This window comes from Silurus meridionalis, chromosome 5 (genome assembly GCF_014805685.1).
Source record: "Silurus meridionalis isolate SWU-2019-XX chromosome 5, ASM1480568v1, whole genome shotgun sequence".
Lineage (NCBI taxonomy): Eukaryota > Metazoa > Chordata > Actinopteri > Siluriformes > Siluridae > Silurus > Silurus meridionalis.
Window position 1 is genome coordinate 12,390,710 of NC_060888.1, and position 21,444 is coordinate 12,412,153.

The following is a 21,444-nucleotide window of genomic DNA, read 5'->3' on the forward strand; positions in this document are numbered from 1 at the left end:
AGTTGCTCTCTATGCTTAAATTAATTGGATTACAACACAAAAAAAGCACATTTTTTATCTGGAGCATACAACTACAAGTTACTGCCAGATTCTCAACAAAAGCTTAGTCTTACTGACACAGATGATACTTATATCAGCAGTGTTCATATTTTGGGTGGTGAAGTAGTTGGGGCTGGTAAGGACTGGTCACCAGCAAGTGGGCAAGTCCTGAGTCAAGTTGAAAAAAGCAAGCAAATCCTGACCTATATCTCTTTGTTGACCCAACCAGTTCAGCTACTTTCTCTGTGGAAAATCTAATAGAGTAGCTATAAGCTAAATAACTTATATAATAAGCTAAACAAATACTTCTGTAGATTCAATAATATCAACAGATTAAACATTCAGGCAGAGGTCACCAACTCGTGTGAACTCTTTAGCCAAGCCAAGCTAGCCAAGATTGGGCAGCAAAAACAGTACAGAGAGCAATTGTATCCTGACTTACTACCCTTCACATATGTGGAAATTGGCTACTTTGGAAATTGGCATTGCGTGATTGTTGCTGCCAGACTGGCTTGTCTGAGTATTTTTCTTTTATAACTGCTGATTTCTAGAATTTTCATATATAAATACATACAAAATTGTGTAATAAAGAAAATCCACTGAGCAGAGGTTCTGTGAACAGAAAATGTCTATAAAGAAGGCCAGACTCTTTCAAGCTAGTAAAAATAATACAGTAACTCTGTCTACATATGGTGAGCATTGGGTTCCAATTCTGTCAGCCAAGAATACAAAACTGGGGCTCCAGTGAGTAGAGGCTCACTAAAGTTAAAGACTGGACAAATCTAGTCTTTGATTTTTGCTGACCACCTATAAATCTAGCTTGAGATAGAAATCCGATCCAATAGAACACTTTTGGAAAGTGATAGAAAATCTCTAGGAATATCTTAATGAAATCCTGTCAGCATAGACCTCTTAAAGGAACCTTCAAAAGATCTTGGGAATTCATGACCCAAAGAATTATGACTGTTTTATCTTTGAAGGAAGGCCTATAATGTTTTTTGTAAAGTGCTTGATGAGTGTTTATTATATATTGTATATTTATTATAGCAGACTTTTACTTTAAAAACCCAGCTATTAGGGTTGCACAAGCCAGTTTACTCTTAGTGCCGGTCCCAAGCCCAGATAAATAGGGAGGGTTGTGTTATGAAGGGCATCCAGCATAAAACGTGCCAAATCAAATATGCGGATTATGAATCAGAAATTCATCGAGGGTCGAGGCCCGGATTACCAAGACTGCCCAGGTATTGTTAGCCAAGAGGGTGGTAATTGGGCTAAGGTTGGCTGAAGGAGGAGAAGGAGAGAAGGAAGATGTCTACAGAGACAGCAGGAAAAGGAGAAGTGTAGGAGAGTGAAGGTTTGGGTTGGTACTTTTAATGTTTGTACTATGACTGGTAAAGGGAGAGAGAGGTAGCTGATATGATGATGAGGAGAAAGGTAGATATGTTGTGTGTTCAGGAGACCAAGTGGAAAGGGAGTAAGGCCAGGAACATTGGAGGTGGGTTTAAACTGTTCTATCATGGTGTGGATGGAAAGAGAAATGGTGTAGGGGTGATCCTGAAGGAAGAGTTTAGTAAGTATGTAGTGGAGGTGAAGAGAGTTTCTGATAGGATGATGAATGTGAAGCTGGAAGTTGAAGGGGTGATGATAAATGTCATCAGTGACTATGCTCCACAAGTGGGTTGTGAGTGAGTAAGATGAAGTGGTAGATAGTGTACATAGGATTGAACGATTGGTGATTGGGGCAGACTTAAATGGGCATGTAGGTGAAGGGTACAGAGATGATACGGAGGTGATGGGTAGGTATGGCTTTAAGGAGAGGAATGTGGATGGGCAGATGGTGGTAGATTTTGCAAAAAGGATAGAAATGACAGTGGTGAATACTTATGTTAAGAAGAAGGAGGATCATAGGGTGACATATAAGAGCGGAGTCGGACGATGTTCTATGTAGGAGATGCAACCTGAAGGAGATTGGAGACTGTAAGGTGTTGGCGGGGGACAGTGTAGCTAAACAGCATTGAATGGTGGTCTGTAGGATGGTTTTGGAAGTGAAGAAGAAGAAGAGGAGAGTGAAGACTGAAAGAAGAATAAGATGGTGGAAACTAAAGGAGGAAGACTGTAGTATAAGATTCAGGGAAGAGGTCAGAAGCTCAGTGGTGGTAAAGAGGTGCTGAATGATTGGGCAACTACTGCAGAAGTGATAAGGGAGACAGCTTGAAAGGTACTTTGTGCGACATCTGGAAATAGAAAGGAAGACGAAGAGATTTGGTGGTGAAATGAGGAAGTGCAGTAAAGCACAAGGAGAAAGAGGTTGGCAAAACGGAATTGGGATCGGCAGAGTGATGAGAAAAGTAGGCAGGAGTACAAGGAGATGCGGCAGCAGGTTAAGAGGGATGTGGCGAAAGCCAAGGAAAAGGCATATGAGGAGCTGTATGAGAGGTTGGACACTAAGGAAGGAGAAAAGGATTTATACAGATTGGCCAGGCAGAGGGACTGAGCTGGAAAGGATGTACTGCAAGTTAGAGCAGTAAAGGATGGAGAGGGAAATGTGTTGACTAGTGAGGAGAGTGTGTTGAGAAGGTGGAGGGAGTATTTTGAGCAGCTGATGAATGAGGAAAATCAGAGAGAGAGAAGGTTGGATGATGTGGAGTTGGTAAAGCAGGATGTAGATAGGATTAGTAAGGAGGAAGTGAGAGCAGCGATGAAGAGTGGAAAGTCGGTTGGAGATGACATACCGGTAGGAGCATGGAGATGTTTAGGAGAGATGGCAGTGGAGTTTTTAACCAGGTTGTTTCAAGATTTTGGAAGGAATGGAAAGGGAGTGTGCTGATGTAAGAGGTGACCATCTGTGGACAACAGTATGGTTTTATGCCGAGCACCACAGACACATTATTTGCTTTGAGAATGTTGATGTATAAGTATAGAGAAGGTCAGAAGGAGTTGCATTGTGTGTTTGTGAATTTAGAGAAAGCGTATGACAGGGTGCCGAGAGAGGAGTTGTGGTACTGTATGAGGAAGTCAGGTATGTCAGAGAATTACAGTGAGGAAAATAAGTATTTGAACACCCTGCTATTTTGCAAGTTCTCCCACTTAGAAATCATGGAGGGGTCTGAAATTGTCATCGTAGGTGCTTGTCCACTGTAAGCGACATCAGAAATCACAATGTATGATTTTTTAACTATTTATTTGTATGATACAGCTGCAAACACCTGAGAAAGTCAATGTTAATATTTGGTACAGTAGCCTTTGTTTGCAATTACAGAGGTCAAACGTTTCCTGTAGTTTTTCACCAGGTTTGCGCACACTGCAGGAGGGATTTTGGCCCACTCCTCCACACAGATCTTATCTAGATCAGTCAGGTTTCTGGCCTGTCGCTGAGAAACACGGAGTTTGAGCTCCCTCCAAAGATTCTCTATTGGGTTTAGGTCTGAAGACTGACTAGGCCACGCCAGAACCTTGATATGCTTCTTATAGAGCCATTCCTTGGTTATCCTGGCTGTGTGCTTCGGGTCATTGTCATGTTGGAAGACCCAGCCTCAACCCATCTTCAATGCTCTAACTGAGGGAAGGAGGTTGTTCCCCAAAATCTCGTAATACATGGCCCCGGTCATCCTCTCCTTAATACAGTGCAGTCGCCCTGTCCCATGTGCAGAAAAACACCCCCAAAGCATGATGCTACCACCCCCATGCTTCACAGTAGGGATGGTGTTCTTGGGATGGTACTCATCATTCTTCGTCCTCCAAACACGTTTAGTGGAATTATGACCCAAAAATTCTATTTTGGTCTCATCTGACCACATGACTTTCTCCCATGACATCCAAATGGTCATTGGCAAACTTAAGACGTGCCTGGACATGTGCTGGTTTAAGCAGCGGAACCTTCCGTGCCATGCATGATTTCAAACCATGACGTCTTATTGTATTACCAACAGTAACCTTGGAAACGGTGGTCCCAGCTCTTTTCAGGTCATTGACCAGCTCCTCCCGTGTAGTTCTGGGCTGATTTCTCACCTTCCTTAGGATCATTGAGACCCCACGAGGTGAGATCTTGCATGGAGCCCCAGTCTGAGGGAGATTGACAGTCATGTTTAGCTTCTTCCATTTTCTAATGATTGCTCCAGCAGTGGGCCTTTTTTCACCAAGCTGCTTGGCAATTTCCCCGTAGCCCTTTCCAGCCTTGTGGAGGTGTACAATTTTGTCTCTAGTGTCTTTGGACAGCTCTTTGGTCTTGGCCATGTTAGTAGTTGGATTCTTACTGATTGTATGGGGTGGACAGGTGTCTTTATGCAGCTAACGACCTCAAACAGGTGCATCTAATTTAGGATAATAAATGTAGTGGAGGTGGACATTTTAGAGGACAGACTAACAGGTCTTTGATGGTCAGAATTATAGCTGATAGACAGGTGTTCAAATACTTATTTGCAGCTGTATCATTACAAATAAATAGTTTAAAAATCATATATTGTGATTTCTGGATTTTTTTTTTTAGATTATGTCTCTCACAGTGGACATGAACCTACGATGACAATTTCAGACCCCTCAATGATTTCTAAGTGGGAGAACTTGCAAAATAGCAGGGTGTTCAAATACTTATTTTCCTCACTGTATGTGAGGGTGGTGCTGGACATGTATCAGGACAGTGTGAAGTGTGCAGTAGGAATGACAGTCTGGTTCAAGGTGGAGGTTGGACTGCATCAAGACTGCACCCTTTCCTGTTTGCAGTGGTGATGGACACAGGCAGAGACTCTGTGTTTACTTCCCCACTGACTTTTGTGTTTTTGTAGAATTCTGAGAAGGTAACTGTAACAAACTCACTGGTAAAAGTTCACCAAGCAAAAGACTGGCAAAAGTTCACCAAGCAGAGATTGCTTTAATTACTTTCCTTTCCAGTACTCACGCCAGGGCTCACCCACACACTCGGTTCAGTGATGCCTCTCCTTCCCGACGTTCGCCAGCAGTCCCTCCCGGATTGGCACATGCTTTCTTCGCCGTCTTCCTGTCTCACTCGCAGATCGGCGCGCTTTCTCTCTTAGCGCCCACCCAAGTTTTCCTAATGGACCGGCACGCCTTTTCTTGTGTCCACCTGAGATCACTCGCCGGTTGACACATCCTTCCACCGGCACCCATTTGCGCTTAGTCACCGTTCAGCGACCCTTCCTCTCGTCTCGCTGCTTGGTGGCTCTCTCCCTTGAGGTTGGAGTCTCTCACCTCTTTATTGGCATCGCCAGACTGAGACAGAGCGCACTGATTACTCTCATCAACTGCAGGTGTTTCTTCGCGCTCGTTCCATCCGGCTCCACCCTCCACTCGCACACCGCTTGGCACAGTGAAAAATCATAATTAAATTTATGAATTGATGCTGCTACATAATTAAAGGAGTGACAAAGCTCACCAGAAGTTTTATGACTTTCTCTATGACCTTGTTTTGTCAATGCTGTGCATATCTGCATGCTGTATGGTTTTTTGGATGCTTACCTCACCAGATTCACTCCTCCTTGCTTAATCACATTAAAATAACATAGCCTGTATGAAGTTAACAAGAGCATCAAACATTTTAAATTATGTAAATTTTTATTTTGTGGTTTAAATAACAAAATAAGCGATGCAACATGCAATTAGAGAATGTAGTCAATAGATAGTGTAGTAATTTCTTCTGGCTGTTTCTAAGTGTCTGCCAGCATGGTCCAAATGAACATTGTGAATGGAACAGTTTCAGGTCACAAATTTTGCTTCCTTGTATTTAAAAGCCTTTTTCTAGTTTGAGTGTACCAGGCTAATCTTGCCTAAAGCAGAAGACGAAATGGACTAGAGTTAAGAGAAAAGTAGGACTAAATGTCAGGTGCCCTTTATGATTCTTGGGGCGCCAAGAAGAAGAAAATTAAGAAATAGCTGTCAAAAACTTTGAGGCATAATGTTTTCCTTCCCTTGAAAGCAAAAATGGGTTATGTACTTTTTGGTGGGATGTGTTTTGGGGACACTAAAAATCAATGAGGATAGTGCAACTTTTGTAGCCTGACATTGACTCCTGGCTTTAATCAGCTTGGTGGATGCACAGTTTGTCCTGGTTAAAATGAAGTTATTAAGAGAAGTCTTTTTACATAAGCTCTACTTGACCTGTTTTATTTATAAAGAGGAACTTTATTTTCCTTTTTAAAACTGCCTTTCAATATGATCCTTTTGATTATATATTAGATGTTTTTGGCTTAATAAGAAACACTTTTATTTTACACTGTACTGCATGTGCTTCTAATGCAAATAAGGTGCAGTGACGTTTGAACAGTTAAGTATTGCAGCAAAATTGAGTGTCATTTTATAAAAATACAATTATAATAATGTAATTATGGCACCTACTAGAATCTAGTAGTATATATGTATAGTACTTCTTATGTATATGAACACAACTTATTTTATTACTATGCCTGAAGTAATACGAAGCAGCTTATTTATGTTTGCAGAGAACTGATGACACTGTAATGCTAATGTTTTTAATAATGTCGCGTTCTAGAACACCATGATATAACCAGCATATTGTTGGAATAGGGTGTAATTGGATAGCCGGTCTCATATTGTGTTTTGTCTATGTTACCAGGTCAAGGATTTATTTAATTTTTTTTTTTTATCTTGCACCATATGCTTTTCCAGTGTGACTTTTATTGGGCTTAGATTAATATAGAAATATTTATATAGTTTAATAGCAATAATAAGCATAATAGCATTAAGCGGAATGAATAAGTATACCTACATAAAAGGAAAGAGAGCAAGACAGTGTGTGGCCTCTATTAGTATTTCAGCTAAAACTAAAGTTTAACACTTTTTCCCCATTTGTGTCCTCTTTTTCCCATAGATGGAGATGAGACAGGTGTGATGGACAGCCTGATGGAGGCCCTCCAGTCTGGTGCAGCGTTTCGTGATCGCAGGAAAAGAGCCCCACGTACTGGTATGAATCTTGCCATTACAAATTTTTTTAGACAAGCTCCTTACTCTTTTACATACTGTACCTGTTTCAATACTAAACATGCATTAAAGGAATCTGGCATCTGCTAAAAATGCTCCAGATTATTTACTTATTGATCCCCCATCCTTAAAGTTTAATATTTCAGATTAATAAATCACTCCTGTGATCTCCAATCTGTTTAATATGTTCCACACTGCTAGATTTATAGCATTGTACTCCTATTTGTATTACTCTCTTCTAATCAAAAATCCCCTTTTTTAAATGCAAAGTAGGTCTAATCAGAGGGTATGAATAAGTGAAGTTCTATGTCATGTCAAACCTGTCTACCACTCAGTCTACTGCTATGATGCCCTCAGCACTGTTTATGACAGAGCCTGCCATGCCACTGGGAAGGGCAACTTACTCTCCCTCCTACTTGCATTCACTCCTTTAAATCTTCATTTTCTGACATATGTCTAAATAAGACTGACATATAAGGCAAGAGTGAAGACAGAGAAAAAACTGGATGAGCTCACTTACTTTCTCTCTAGCAATCTCTTTCTTTCTTTAAATTCAATTGCTTCCCCTTATCTCGCTCTCTTTCTCTCTCTCTCTCTCTCTCTCTCTCTCTCTCTCTCTCTCTCTTCAGTTTTTCTTTCTGTGTCCTGTCATGTGGGAAGCATAAAGATGCATGGGCTTTAGTATGCCAGAATATGTCACTGGTTTCAAACTCCTGAAATATATTATTTCACAACTCTATATGTCTCTCTCATGAAAGTTATTGGGACCCCTCAGTGGCCTTTCTAAAACTTATTTTTTGACCTGAGATGAGCCACATGTTTAACAAATTAAACTTGATTTGTTAGTTTTTTCCTTAAATAATGAATATGTTTAAGTGGTGAGTAAAAAAAGTAATTTTTTTGCAGTTGGTGAGTTGAAAGCAGAAAAAATGACAAGGATTTGAGCGACTTTGACAAGGACCAAATTTTGTTTGGCCTAGAAACTAGTCAATCAGATACAGAAAGAATACAACACAGAGACATGTTGAGCAGCTAGAATCCTGTATCAGATACATATGGGACAACATTTCTCTCACAAAACTTCAGCAACAGGTCTTTTGCGCAGGCAAAAGAAGTTATTCTGCACAGTGTTAAACAAGGCCATGTCCCAACTTGTTTGAGACCTGTTGCAGTCATTACATTAAAAATGACATTATTTTTTCCTTAAAATGGTATATATTTTAAACATTGATTTGTTTTATTGTGAACAGAATATGTATTTATAAGATTTCAATTCATTATTATTTGTATTGCACTTTTAACAATTGACATTGTCTTAAAGCAGCTTTACACAGATAATATGTTAAGAAAGAATGGATAAATTGTTCTTTATAAGTTTGTTCCTAATGAGCATGCTGGTGGCAACTGTGGCAAGGAAAACTCTCTAAGAAACCTTGAGTATATAGATTGGACACTTCAAAAAAAATACATAAATAAAGCCTGGATGCCTGGCTTTCCTTCATGATGTTTGGTAGACCTCTCAAAGGAGCAGAAACTCTTATTCCGAGCCGAATCCATAAATTAGAAATTAAGATGCCTGATATGTCAAACCTAATCATATCTGTGACTAATTCAAATTACAAAATTAAATCATTTGAGAAAACATACAAATTCCATATATTTAAAATTTCGTATATTTACATAAAAACTTAAGCAAGCTCATAATGACATATTTTGGCTTGTGCAGTTGTTGGCATTTTTCCTTTAGCCTTTCACCTTCATTAATGTATCCATAAAATATATTTCCCTAAAAGGGCTGCTATTTGACACTGAGCAAAAAAGGTTTATCTTGCCTTTATAAAAAAGTGATTTAATGCTTGTCAGCATTAGGGAATAAGAGCCCAACTGTCTGAAATGCAGTCTAACAGGTAATTCATTTAGACAGAGGAAAAGTAGGTCCTGTATATTTAATAAAGATGAAACTACCTATTTTCAGTCCTAAAAATCTATCAAAGTAATCTATGAACTATCAAATGAGAGTCAGTGGGAAAAAATAAATGACAGCAAAGATTAAGTGTTTTTTTTCTCTATTCCTCATGTTATTTTATACATGGTCTCTACATGTGTTTTGTCCCTCTTCCCACTCTAGCACCCCATGATTATATGAGCCATTTTATTGTAGACAGGGTACTTTAGTTTTTTATGGAGAAAGAAAGAATATAAGAGGAGCCAGGCTTAGGAATGTCTTTTATATACAAAATTTTCATATTTTAGACATGGTTGTATGATTTGTGATGCATGACAGAAATAATATATACAGTTGTGTTCAAAATTATTCAACCCCCACTGAAATTGATTGTTTTGGTCGGTTTGACATTGATTATGATCATTCAGTCATCCTGCTTACAATTAAATCAAAGAGGCACGTGTAGGTCAGACAAATATAACATAACATTTATAATGAAATAACCACAAATGTCTTTTCTGAGCTCACATCATTATCAGTTTTATTCAACCCCCAAGTGACATTCAATCTTAGTACTTAGTACAACATCCTTTTACAGTTATAACAGCTTTTAAACGTGAAGCATAGCTTGACACAAGTGTCTTGCAGCGATCTACGGGTATCTTCGCCCATTCATCATGGGCAAAAGCCTCCAGTTCAGTCACATTCTTAGGCTTGCGCACTGCAACTGCTTTCTTTAAGTCCCACCAGAGGTTCTCAATCGGATTTAAGTCTGGTGACTGCGATGGCCACTTCAAAATGTTCCAGCCTTTAATCTGCAACCATGCTCTAGTGGACTTGGAGGTATGCTTGGGATCATTGTCCTGTTGAAAGGTCCAACGTCTTCCAAGCCTCAGGTTTGTGACGGACTGCATCACATTGTCATCCAATATCTCCTGGTACTGAAGAGAATTCATGGTACCTTGCACACGCTGAAGCTTCCCAGTACCTGCAGAAGCAAAACAGCCCCAAAGCATGATTGACCCCCCGCCATGCTTCACAGTAGGCAAGGTGTTCTTTTCTTCATAGGCCTTGTTCTTCCTCCTCCAAACATAGCGTTGATCCATGGGCCCAAACAGTTCTAATTTTGTTTCATCAGTCCACAGAACACTATCCCAAAACTTCTGTGGTTTGTCCACATGACTTTTGGCATACTGCAGTCGACTCTTCTTATTCTTTGGGGACAGCAAGGGGGTGCGCCTGGGAGTTCTGGCATGGAGGCCTTCATTACGCAGGGTGCGCCGTATTGTCTGAGCAGAAACTTCAGTACCCACATCTGACAAATCTTTTCTCAGTTCCTCAGCAGTCACACGGGGACTTTTCTCCACTCTACGCTTCAGGTAGCGCACAGCAGTCGAAGTCAGCATCTTCTTTCTGCCACGACCAGGTAGCGTTTCAACAGTGCCCTTTGCCTTGAATTTGCGAATGATGCTTCCTATGGTGTCTCTTGGTATGTTTAACATCTTTGCAATCTTCTTATAGCCATTGCCCTTCCTGTGAAGAGTAATCACCTGTTCTCTTGTCTTCCTGGACCATTCTCTTGACCTCACCATGTTTGTAACCACACCAGTAAATGTCTAGAAGGAGCTGAGTATCACAGTCATTTTAAAGCTGCCTAATTGGTGCTTATTAGGCTTTATTGCTGCTCCCTGATATCCACAGGTGTTTTCAATACCTGATTGAAAACACTTCATTGAACCTCTGTTCTTCAGAGTGGTAGTCTTTAAGGGGTTGAATAATTATGTCAATGAAGAATTCACAAAAGAAACATTTACTACTGTATTACAAAACTAATTGATGTCATTTTAGTTGCATATGGTTCTTTAAGAAGTCCTTGTAGGATTTCATTCTGAATACAATTACAAATGTACACTAAATTCCCTAAAACCATTTACAGCATTGGGGGTTGAATAATTTTGAACACAACTGTATATATATTTTTTTGAAGCCCATATTTATAAATTGTTGTGTGAGATTTAGTCTTGTTGACTGGTTAAATATCATTAAAATTTTTAAATAACATCATTAAAACATGAGGAGTGGTCTCTTCTCCCTGATTCTTGTTGAACACAATGCTATTTGATTTCCAGCAATTCAATTCATTTTTTATTTTATAGCGCTTTTAACAATGAACATTGTCTCAAAGCAGCTTTACACAGATAATGTGGTGATAAAAAAATGAATATGTCTTTATAAGTGTAAGTTTGTCCATGATTAGCATGCCGGTGGCGACTGTGACAAGGAAAAACTCCCCGAGATGGCATAAGGAAGAAACCTTGAGAGGAACCAGACTCAAAAGGGAACCCATCCTCATCTGGGTTGCACCGAACGTTTATTTATTGCAGATATACGATGTTGCGGGGTACAGTGATAGTGATCAGAAGCAAACTCTAGTCCTGAGTTAATGTAGCAGACACAAGGTGTTGATGAGAAACAGTCCCTAGCTGCAGAGAGTGGCCTCCAAACGAAGAGAACACTATCCAGAAACAGACCTGGACGAAGTGGGAAGATCCGTGGAGGGAATGGTGCAGGATCAGTGGTCACTGGAACCTGGAGTATGTTTAACTCGAACGAGAGAGAGAGAGAGAGAGAGAGAGAGAGAGAGAAGAGACAGGAAGAGAAGGATATGGATTATTATGTGTCCTTATTGTTGTATGAAATTTAATCTCACTGTGCAGTTGGGACTCCGGCAAGACTCGCTATAGCAGCATAGCGAAAAGGGAGAAGGTAACACAAACACGAGGGATCTCTGGAATAAGAGACGACCCACCACACCACCGTCAAGAAACCTGAGTGTACGTGTGAGGTGATGACAGCATACAAATATCCCAGTTCACCAAACACTCTATATCCATGATCCCTCCAGATCTGTTCTTTTACCTAAGAAAAATCTACTGATAAAAGACTTGACTAAATAAATACTTTTTCAGCCTTGACTTGAACATTGAGACTGTGTCTGAGACCCCAACATTGATTGGAAGGCAAAAGTCTTTCGACCTTTTTAAGTTTTCTGAGAGGAGGCAGACAGGCATGTTTGAGGTAGCCATTGCTGTGAATCTCCTATGCTGTCTCTGTGTGTGTGTGTGTGTGTGTGTGTGTGTGTGTGTGTGCGTGCGTGCGTGCGTGCGTGCGTGCGTGCGTGCGTGCGTGTCTACAAACCCGATTCCAAAAAAGTTAGGACACAGTACAAATTGTGAATAAAAACAGAATGCAATGATATGGAAGTTTCAAATTTCAATGTTATTTAGAATACAACATAGTTGACATATTAAATGTTTAAACTGAGAAAATGTATAATTTTAAGGGAAAAATAAGCTGATTTTAAATTACATGGCATCAACACATCTCAAAGTTGGGATAAGGCCATGTTTACCACTTTGAGGAGACAAGTTGCTCAAGTTTAGGAATAGGAATGTTATCCCATTCTTGTCTAATACAGGCTTCTAGTTGCTCAACTGTCTTAGGTCTTCTTTGTCGCATCTTTCTCTTTATGATGCACCAAATGTTTTCTATGGGTGAAAGATCTGGACTGCAGGCTGGCCATTTCAGTACCCAGATCCTTCTTCTACGCAGCCATGATGTTGTAATTGATGCAGTATGTGGTCTCGCATTGTCATGTTGGAAAATGCAAGGTCTTCCCTGAAAGAGACGATGTCTGGATGGGAGCATATGTTGTTCTAGAACTTGGATATACCTTTCAACATTATCTGGTGCCTTTCCAGATGTGTAAGCTGCCCCTGCCACACGCACTCATGCAACCCCATACCATCAGAGATGCAGGCTTCTGAACTGAGCGCTGATAACAAGTTGGGTTGTCCTTATCCTCTTTAGTCCGGATGACATGGCATCCCAGTTTTCCAAAAAGAACTTCAAATTTTTATTCGTCTGACCACAGAACAGTTTTCCACTTTGCCACAGTCCATTTTAAACGAGCCTTGGCCCAGAGAAAATGCCTGTGCTTTTGGATCATGCTTAGATATGGCTTTTTTTTTTTACCTATAGAGTTTTAGCCGGCAATGGCGAATGGCACGGTGGATTGTGTTCACCGACAATGTTTTCTGGAAGTATTCCTGAGCCCATGTTGTGATTTCCATTACAGTAGCATTCCTGTATGTGATGCAGTGCCATCTAAGGGACCAAAGATAACGGGCATCCAGTATGGTTTTCTGGCCTTGACCCTTACGCACAGAGATTGTTACAGATTCTCTGAATCTTTGGATGATATTATGTACTGTAGATGATGATAACTTTAAACTCTTTGCAATCATTCTCTGATAAAATCCTTTCTGATACTATTCACTATTTTTTGCCGCAGCATTGGGGGAATTGGTGATCCTTTGCCTATCTTGACTTCTGAGAGACACTGCTTTCTGAGAGGCTCTTTCTATACCCAGTCATGTTGCCAATTGATCTAATAAGTTGCAAATTGGTCCTCCAGCTGTTCCTTATATGTACATTTATCATTTTCGGCCTCTTATCGCTACCTGTCCCAACTTTTTTGGAATGTGTAACTCTCATGACATGAGCCAATATTTGGCATGACATTTCAAAATGTCTCACTTTCAACATTTGATATGTTTTCTATATTCTATTGTGAATAAAATAAGTTTATGAGATTTGTAAATTATTCCATTCCTTTTTTAGTCACAATTTGTACAGTGCCCCAACTTTTTTGGAATCTGGTTTGTACTTGTCTGAAAGTGCTAGGGAGGTGAGACTTGGCTGCTTTTGTCCATGTCTGCTTAATGTGATTGATTTGAGTGGATGACAGCCTAATGGGACAAGAGTTATTTAACTACTAACTGTTTCTGTCTTACTACTACTATGACCTTAGATATACTAGGTGTGTTTACATGAAGCATTGTAATCGGTTTAAAAGTGGAATCCGAATGAAAATGCTCCATATAAACACCTCAATCGAAATAAAAATAAATTATTTTACACAAATATCTGTACTTTTTACTTTGCGCATTTTCAAAACAAGCTTGTTACTTTAGTTTTAATCTATTAGGTAAAATGTCAATTTTCTTCTTCTCATTGCATGCCGATTTCAGCCCATCAACCTATTTGCTGTAATTGTGTGGCTTTTTCAATCTACCACTGGTGTTTTATTTTCTGGACATCATGCACCACAGACATAGGCTAGCTTATGAAGCTAACAATGAGCAAGGAAGTAGACATCAAGAAGTATAGCTAACGTGCAAGAGACAGAGGGAGTCAGCGATGTAAACATGACTGAGAACAGACACATCCCTGATCACCTGGTCATCATCAGCTTTTCTCTGCTTCTGTTCTATATGGTGGTTGTTTAGCCTGGATATCTTCAATAGGTAACAAAATAAAAATTTTGTTTTGTATTACTATATTACTATGATGTGAGGTCCAGTTACCAGCGTGACACTACAACAGGAAGTAGTAATGGCTGCTTTTTACTTAATACATGTCAAAGACCTTAATTCTTTACTTTATCTTGAGTAAAAAAAGTATAGTCAGTACTTCAACTTTCACCAGAGTATTTTAAAACATTCTACTTAAGTGAGAGGGTGTGTGTACTTATGCAGTATTTTTAGCTAGCATGGATGAACAGGTTTTGAGTACCTGTCTGGGGATGTTGCCTGTGCTGGCTGATTTCCATAGGTTTATTTTCTCAAACCTCTTTGCCACAACTGCAAATGAGATTGTAAATCTTGGCTTTCATGTGCACCCACCAGCCACTTGTTTGGTGGGCACAGTATTGTTGATGAAGGTGCTAATACAGCTCATTATTGCTTACTTGTAATCGTTCTCATGCATAGCAGCATTCTTCAACACCTTTTAATCAGTAGTAAAAGCAGTCCTGATGCACTTCATTAGATCTTTCAGAAAACACTTTTAGAGGTTAACTAACTAGGGTAAAGGAACACTGGGATATTGCACACTGTGGTGGTGGTGTGCAGCCTTGTTCGCCCCATTTACGTTACTCTACACTTGGTCGAATATGTTTTTCTCCTTTGTAAGAAAATTAACATGCTGATTGTTTGAGAGAAGCACATTCCATGAATTACAGTGAATAACGACCTGAAAAGTTTGCCCAAAAAGTGTTTGCAGGGTTTACTGCAAACACACATTATCTAGTAATGGAATGATATTAATGAGTTAAACACTGATGGATATCTGATAGATTATCGTGAGCCCAAAACCTTCTTTTCAACTACTTAAAGAAACATGCAAATAAGGCCAGGTGCTGTGGCAAGTTAGAGTCAGAAGTTTCTTCCATTATTTATTGCTCTCTAAATTATCGGCTTGCTGTTGAACTGACAATGAACTGTATGTTCATGCTAAGTAGATACCACCAACCTGCAATGGTGGTTCTAACTTGATTGACTCTCTGGGTAAACCACGCCATGACCCAAAGTCTCCCTATTGATTGGTTTCTGCTATGAAAAGGAGGATATGAACGGTGAACATAATATATTGTTATTACTGTAAACAGAAAACGGGTATATATATATACATATACAGTGGTAATTAGGTAATGGTGAGCAGCAATGCAAAGAAGAGCAAGTGTGCAAATGCGCATAGTTTTGTGTAAACAGTACATTAGTGCAATAACAAAGTGTGAGGTGAGAAATGAGCAAGTGTACAATTGAGTATCAGTTTTTGTGTAGACAGTCTATTAGTGCAATAACAAAGTGTGAGGTGTGGGGGGGAAATGAAGCAGTGTATGAAGGGCAGTAGGATCAGAGAGGGGCAGAGTTCAGTAAAGAGACAGCTCTAGGATAAAAGCTGTTCTTTAGTCGGTTGGTCCTGGTCCAGAGGCACCTGAAACGCCTGCTGGAGGGCAGAAGAGAAAACAGCCTATGGGCGGGTCCTTAAGCATGCTGCAAGCTCGACGCAGACATTGTTTCTTCTGGATGTCCTCCATGGCTGGAAGTGAAGTCCCTGTGATGCACTGGGTGGTTTTCACCACCCGCTGCAGTGCCTTGCGCTCTGCAACAGAGCAGCTCCCATATCAGACTATGACACAGCGGTAGAAGTTCACCAGGATATCCGAGGAGAGCTGATTTTTCCTAAGTGTCCTCAAGAAAAAGAGGTGCTGGTGAGCCTTCTTGACCAGGCTGGAGGTGTTGGTAGTCCAGGACAGGTCCGCTGAGATGTGGATCCCCAGGAACTTGAAACTGGAGACATGCTCAACAGCCATCCCATTGATGTGGGTGATGTCGTGTGTGCCTCTTGTCTCTTTCCTGAAGTCCATAATGAGCTCCTTTGTCTTGGAGGTGTTAAGGAGCAGGTTATTGTTATTGCACCATGTGGCTAGGTGCTGGATCTAGCCTCCCTGTAGGCAGTCTCATTATTGTTGGTGATGAGACCGATCATGGTAGTGTCATCTGCAAACTTGATGATGGAGTTAGATCCATTTACAGGCCTGCAGTCAGAGGTGAAGAGGGAGTAGAGGAAGGGGCTCAGCACACAGCCCTGTGGTTCACCAGTGTTGAGTATGATGGTGTTGGAGAAGATGGATCCAGATCGAACCTGCTGGGGTCTGTTGGTCAGAAAGTCCATAATCCAGTTGCAGGTAGAGGTGTTAATGCCCAGATCTACAAGTTTGGCTATTAACTTGGATGGAATGATGGTATTAAATGCTGAGCTGAAGTCAACAAACAGCATACGTGCATAAGTGTTCTTATTGTCCAAGTGTGTGAGCACAGAGTGCAGTGCCATGGAAGGCGCACCTCCTTGTTCATCCATGGCTTCTGATTTGGGTGATGATCTGTTTCTGAGTAGTAACACTGTCTATGGTGGTACTGATGTAATCCAGTACAGAGGAGGTGTAGCAGTCGATGTCCGTGTGAGTGTCACTGGTGGCCTGAGAAGCAAATGTACTCCAGTCTGTGTGTAAAAACCTTTCCTGGAGTGTGAAATCTGCCTCTACGGGCCACACCTTGATGGTTCTCACTGATGGCTTCACATGATTGACTTTCCCAGGTGGGGGAGGGGGTCGCAACATAAGCTCCAGCCATGTTTGTGTATACATGGTCTAAGGTTTTGTTCCCTCTGGTGTGACAGGAAACATGCTGGTGAAATTTGGGGAGCACTGCCTTTAAGTTTGAGTGATTAAAATCTCCCGCAACAATAAATGCAGCTTCCGGATGAACAGTCTGTTGTTTACTGATGGCAGCATAAAGTACTTTCATAGCAAGCTTGGCATCAGCATCAGGGGGAATGTAAACTGCTGTAATAATGGTGGAAGTGAACTCCCACGGTTGATAAAACGGTCTACATTCAACAATGAGTGAGCGGCTTCAGGTGTTCTGGCGATCTCAGGAAGGAGATGAAGGTTGTCAATAAAACTGTCGGGAAGTCGTAAACCAATATCCAAAAGCTCATGTCGGGTGTACGATGTAAAGGTACGAACAGACCCGACATAAGCAACAGAAATATTGCAAAATTGCAGATTCTGGAGAGACCCTGAGCCTCGCGATGTACTCGCGCCGCCATCTTGGTCTATGAGACTATCGAACTTAGAACGATCGAATAGAACTTAGCCTTGGAAAAAACTCTCACATATAATAAATAGGAACAAAATGCCCTCTATCATCAGCAATAATATTGTTATCAGTCATCATTGCTCTGATGTCCAGTCTGAACCCATCACCTCCGGGCATTGAAAAAAGCCTCACACATGAGATGCCAAGAAAAAAGTGGAAATGAATTAAGGACATTGTTTTTCTTGGGGACATGTGTCCTACATTTATTATATATGCAGTACAAAAGGGCAAATATGCCCCTTTCTTTGCTTGGCAGTAATAATACATATAGTAGTATGTAGCCAGTGACCACAATCCATGATCATCAAAATGAAATTAATCCATCTTAAAAATTAAAAGAAAAAACACTTGAAATATATCTGTCTGTTTATGATGAATCTATATAATATAAAATTTTCATTTTTTTTGTATTGAATTACTAAAATTATTCAACTTTTTAATGATTTTTAGATGCACCCGTATAAATATTACTAGTTTAAACTGATAACTCTTGGTAAATCTTTTGAAGTCTTGTGACGGTCATACCTTGATGGTCAAAGCTATTTTGGTGGCAGGTGCATTTAAGGTTATGTCTTATTCCTCTACTATAACTGTATATTATAGAGTCAAAAAGTGCTTATAAGCAACTTATGTGTATAACCATTAGAGTATTTTTTTAATTGATAATAGTTTTACCTTTTTACACTTTTTAATCTGTTTAATCCAGGTGTTAACTGTTTAGTGATTGAGACTTAGCAAATGCAGTTCTAAGGCTTTTTAAGAAAGAACAGCCCCAGGCATTATTACGTTGTTTATGCAGTACTTAGACATCGCATGTTTGACTTGAGAAAGGGGGAGGAGAGAGGGAGGTAGATTATATAGAATATAGATTATTCTATATATATTATAGAGAATATAAATTATTAGATATGCCCTTGTCTGTATTGGTTTAAGAACACTAATTGGAAAGCTGTGATGCTTTGTAAGAGAAATAATTGCCCCAAAACATTTTCTCTGTATTTAAAACAATACAGAGCAAGGACACTGCAATTATCCAAATGTTTCTGTGAATATGCACTTATAGTATGAGTCAAAAGTTTATCCCTGGTGGTCTAGTGGTTAGGATGCGATAATGTATTGTGTTACCATCTGGTAGAAGGTAGCGGATGTAGGTAAGACATGTCACCAAGGCAAGCATCTTGACATGCATCAAGCGTGAGTCATAGACAGATGTGGCGGAGAGAATCCGGTAAATTTCCAAAATAAAACATTGTTCAGAATCAGATAATAAATAAAAAGGAAATAATGTAAGTTATGTATTCTTTCTGTGCAGCCCAGTACCAATTGGCCCACAGACCGGTGCCCGGGGGTTGGGGATCACTGTTGTAGATTATTCAAAGTAGCCACCTTTTGTTTGATGACAGCATTGAACACTCTTGGCATTTTCTCAGTCGACCTTTATGAGGTAGTCATTTGAAATGGTTTTCCAACAATCTTGAGGAGTTCCCAGAGGTTTTGAGTGCTTGTTGGCTGCTTTTCCTTCACTTTTTGCTCCAACTGGATTTAGATCGGGTGATTGTTGAGGACAGGTCATCTGATGAACTTCTTTTTGAACAAATAGCTCTTAGGGGAATGATAGCTCAGTGTTTAAGGTGCTGGGTAACTGATCAGAAGTTCGGGGGTTCAAGCCCTGGTATCTACAAGTTGCCACCCTTGAGCAAGGTTTAAGATGCACCGTATTATGGCTGACCCTGTGCTCTGACCCAGCCTCCGAGCAAGCTGAGTTCTGCAAAGAATATATTTTTCTGTGCTGTAATGTATATGTGGCAAATATAGGATATTTTATTAGATTCTATTCTATCATAACATAGAGGTGTGCTTGGGGTCATTGTCCTGTTGGAAAACAAATGATGGTCTCAAGTTCAAACCAGATGGTTGGGCATGTCGATGCAAAAATGCTGTTATAGCCATGCTGATTAATGTCTCCTTATTTTGACTAGGTCATGAACGGTGTCAACAGCAATGCACCCCAATGCCATCGCTCATGTTTCACAGTAAACCACATATTTAGTTAACTGTTTATTCATCCTCTGTACGTCTGATACGTCTGACAAAGACACATCGGTTAGAACCAAACATTTAAAATTTGGACTCATCAGACCAAAGGGCAGATTTCCACTGATCTAATATCTGTCCCTTTTGTTTCTTGGCAAGCCTCTTCTACTTGTTGTTCTTCCAACATAATTCAATTGAATTCATTTTTATTTTTATAGCACTTTTAACAATGAACATAGTCTCAAAACAGCTTTACACGGATAATGCGGTGATAAATAATGAGTAAAATGGTTCTTTTGTATTAGTTTGTCCCCGATGAGCAAGCTGGTGGCAAGGAAAAACTCATCCTTATCTGGGTGGTACCGAATGTCTATTTATTACAGATAAACGATGTTGAGGTGTGGAGTAATGGTGATCAGAAGCAAACGGTAGTCTTGAATCAGTGTAGCAGACTGTTGACATTAACTACAGTCCAAATCCAAATCCCCAAAGCTCCTGCTCTTAGTCCGTAATTTCATGGATCCCCAGGCCGCTGATGAGAAACTATCCCCAGGTGCACAAAGTGGCCTCCAATCGAAGAAAACACCATCCAGAGGCAAGCCAGAATGGAGCGGGCAGATCCGAGGAGAGGGGCAGGAACAATGGTCAATGGAACCTCAGAAGCATGTTTAACACGACCGGGGGAGAGAGAGAGAGAGGATATGGATTATTATTGTTGTATAAAAGTTAAGGAAAGTGTGCAGTTAAGGAATCCAGCAAGACTCAAGCATATCTAAAAGGGAGACCCACAAGGTAACACAGACATGAGGGATCTCTGGGATAAGAGACGGCCCGGCACACCACCGTCAACAAACCTATGTGAACGTGTGAGAGTAATTGGATGACAGCATACAAATATCCCAATTCACCGAACTCTCTACATCCATGATCCTTCCAGATCTGCTTATTTACCGAAGAAAAATTTACTGATAAAAGACTTGACTAGGTAAATAATGTTTTCAGCCTTGACTTGAACACTGAGACTGTGTCTGAGTCCCGAACACTAATTAGAAGGCTGTTCCATAACTGTGGTGCTTTATTAGAGAAAAACTTCATTATTTGCGGTACCAACAAATAGCCTGCACCTTTTGATTTAAGTAGGCATGGGGGATCATCTTGATACAGAAGTTCACTCAGATACTGCAGCTTGTGACCGTTAAGTGCTTTATACGTCAGAAGTAGTATTTTATAATCAGTGCTAGTTTTAATTGACATTGCCAGACAACGTTATCCAGAGAGACTTAAAATGATCTCATTCATCTCAAGTTAAGGGGTTAAGGCCTTGCTCAAGGGCCCAGCAATGGCAATTTAGTGGTGGTGGGATTTGAACACTTACAAACATCGTACTTTCTTAACCAACTGAGCTATGACATCCAGCATTATAAATACAAACTTACAACTAATACAGTCAAACACGCAAACTTTTGAACAGACTGCTGATGATAAGATGGATGGACATCCCCTCTTTAGTTTGGAGGACTTGGTGTCCATGGTTTCCAAAAAGAATACAAAAATTTCGGTTATTCTGATGACAGTTTTTCACTTTGCGTTAGTCTATTTTCAAATAAGCTTTTGCCCAAAAGAAGACAGCAGCATTTCTTGGTCATGTTCACATATTGCTTCTTTTTTGCATGATAGAACTTCAAACTGTATTTGTGGATGACACAGAGAATTGTTCATAGACAATGATTTCTGGCCGTGTTTCTGAGCCCAGGCTATAATTTCATTACAGAATCATGTCTATGTTTAATGCAGTGCCAACTAAGGGTCCTAGGATCTTAGGCATTCAATATTTATTTTCTCCATTTTTGATTGGACAGCAAGATTTCTCTGATTTCTCTTAATATTGTTAAGATATTATGTACTGTA

General features: G+C 40.1%; 1 protein-coding gene across 6 annotated transcripts in view; it reads left to right on the plus strand.

Moving 5' to 3' along the window:
* Positions 1-21,444, plus strand: part of diaph2 (diaphanous-related formin 2) — a 288,518-nt gene that overhangs the window by 236,712 nt on the left and 30,362 nt on the right. For all 6 annotated transcript variants that reach the window (XM_046849151.1, XM_046849150.1, XM_046849153.1 and 3 more), the window contains one exon: positions 6,881-6,973. In XM_046849151.1, coding sequence (XP_046705107.1) covers positions 6,881-6,973 — 93 coding nt within the window. The remainder of the gene's footprint in view (positions 1-6,880; positions 6,974-21,444) is intronic.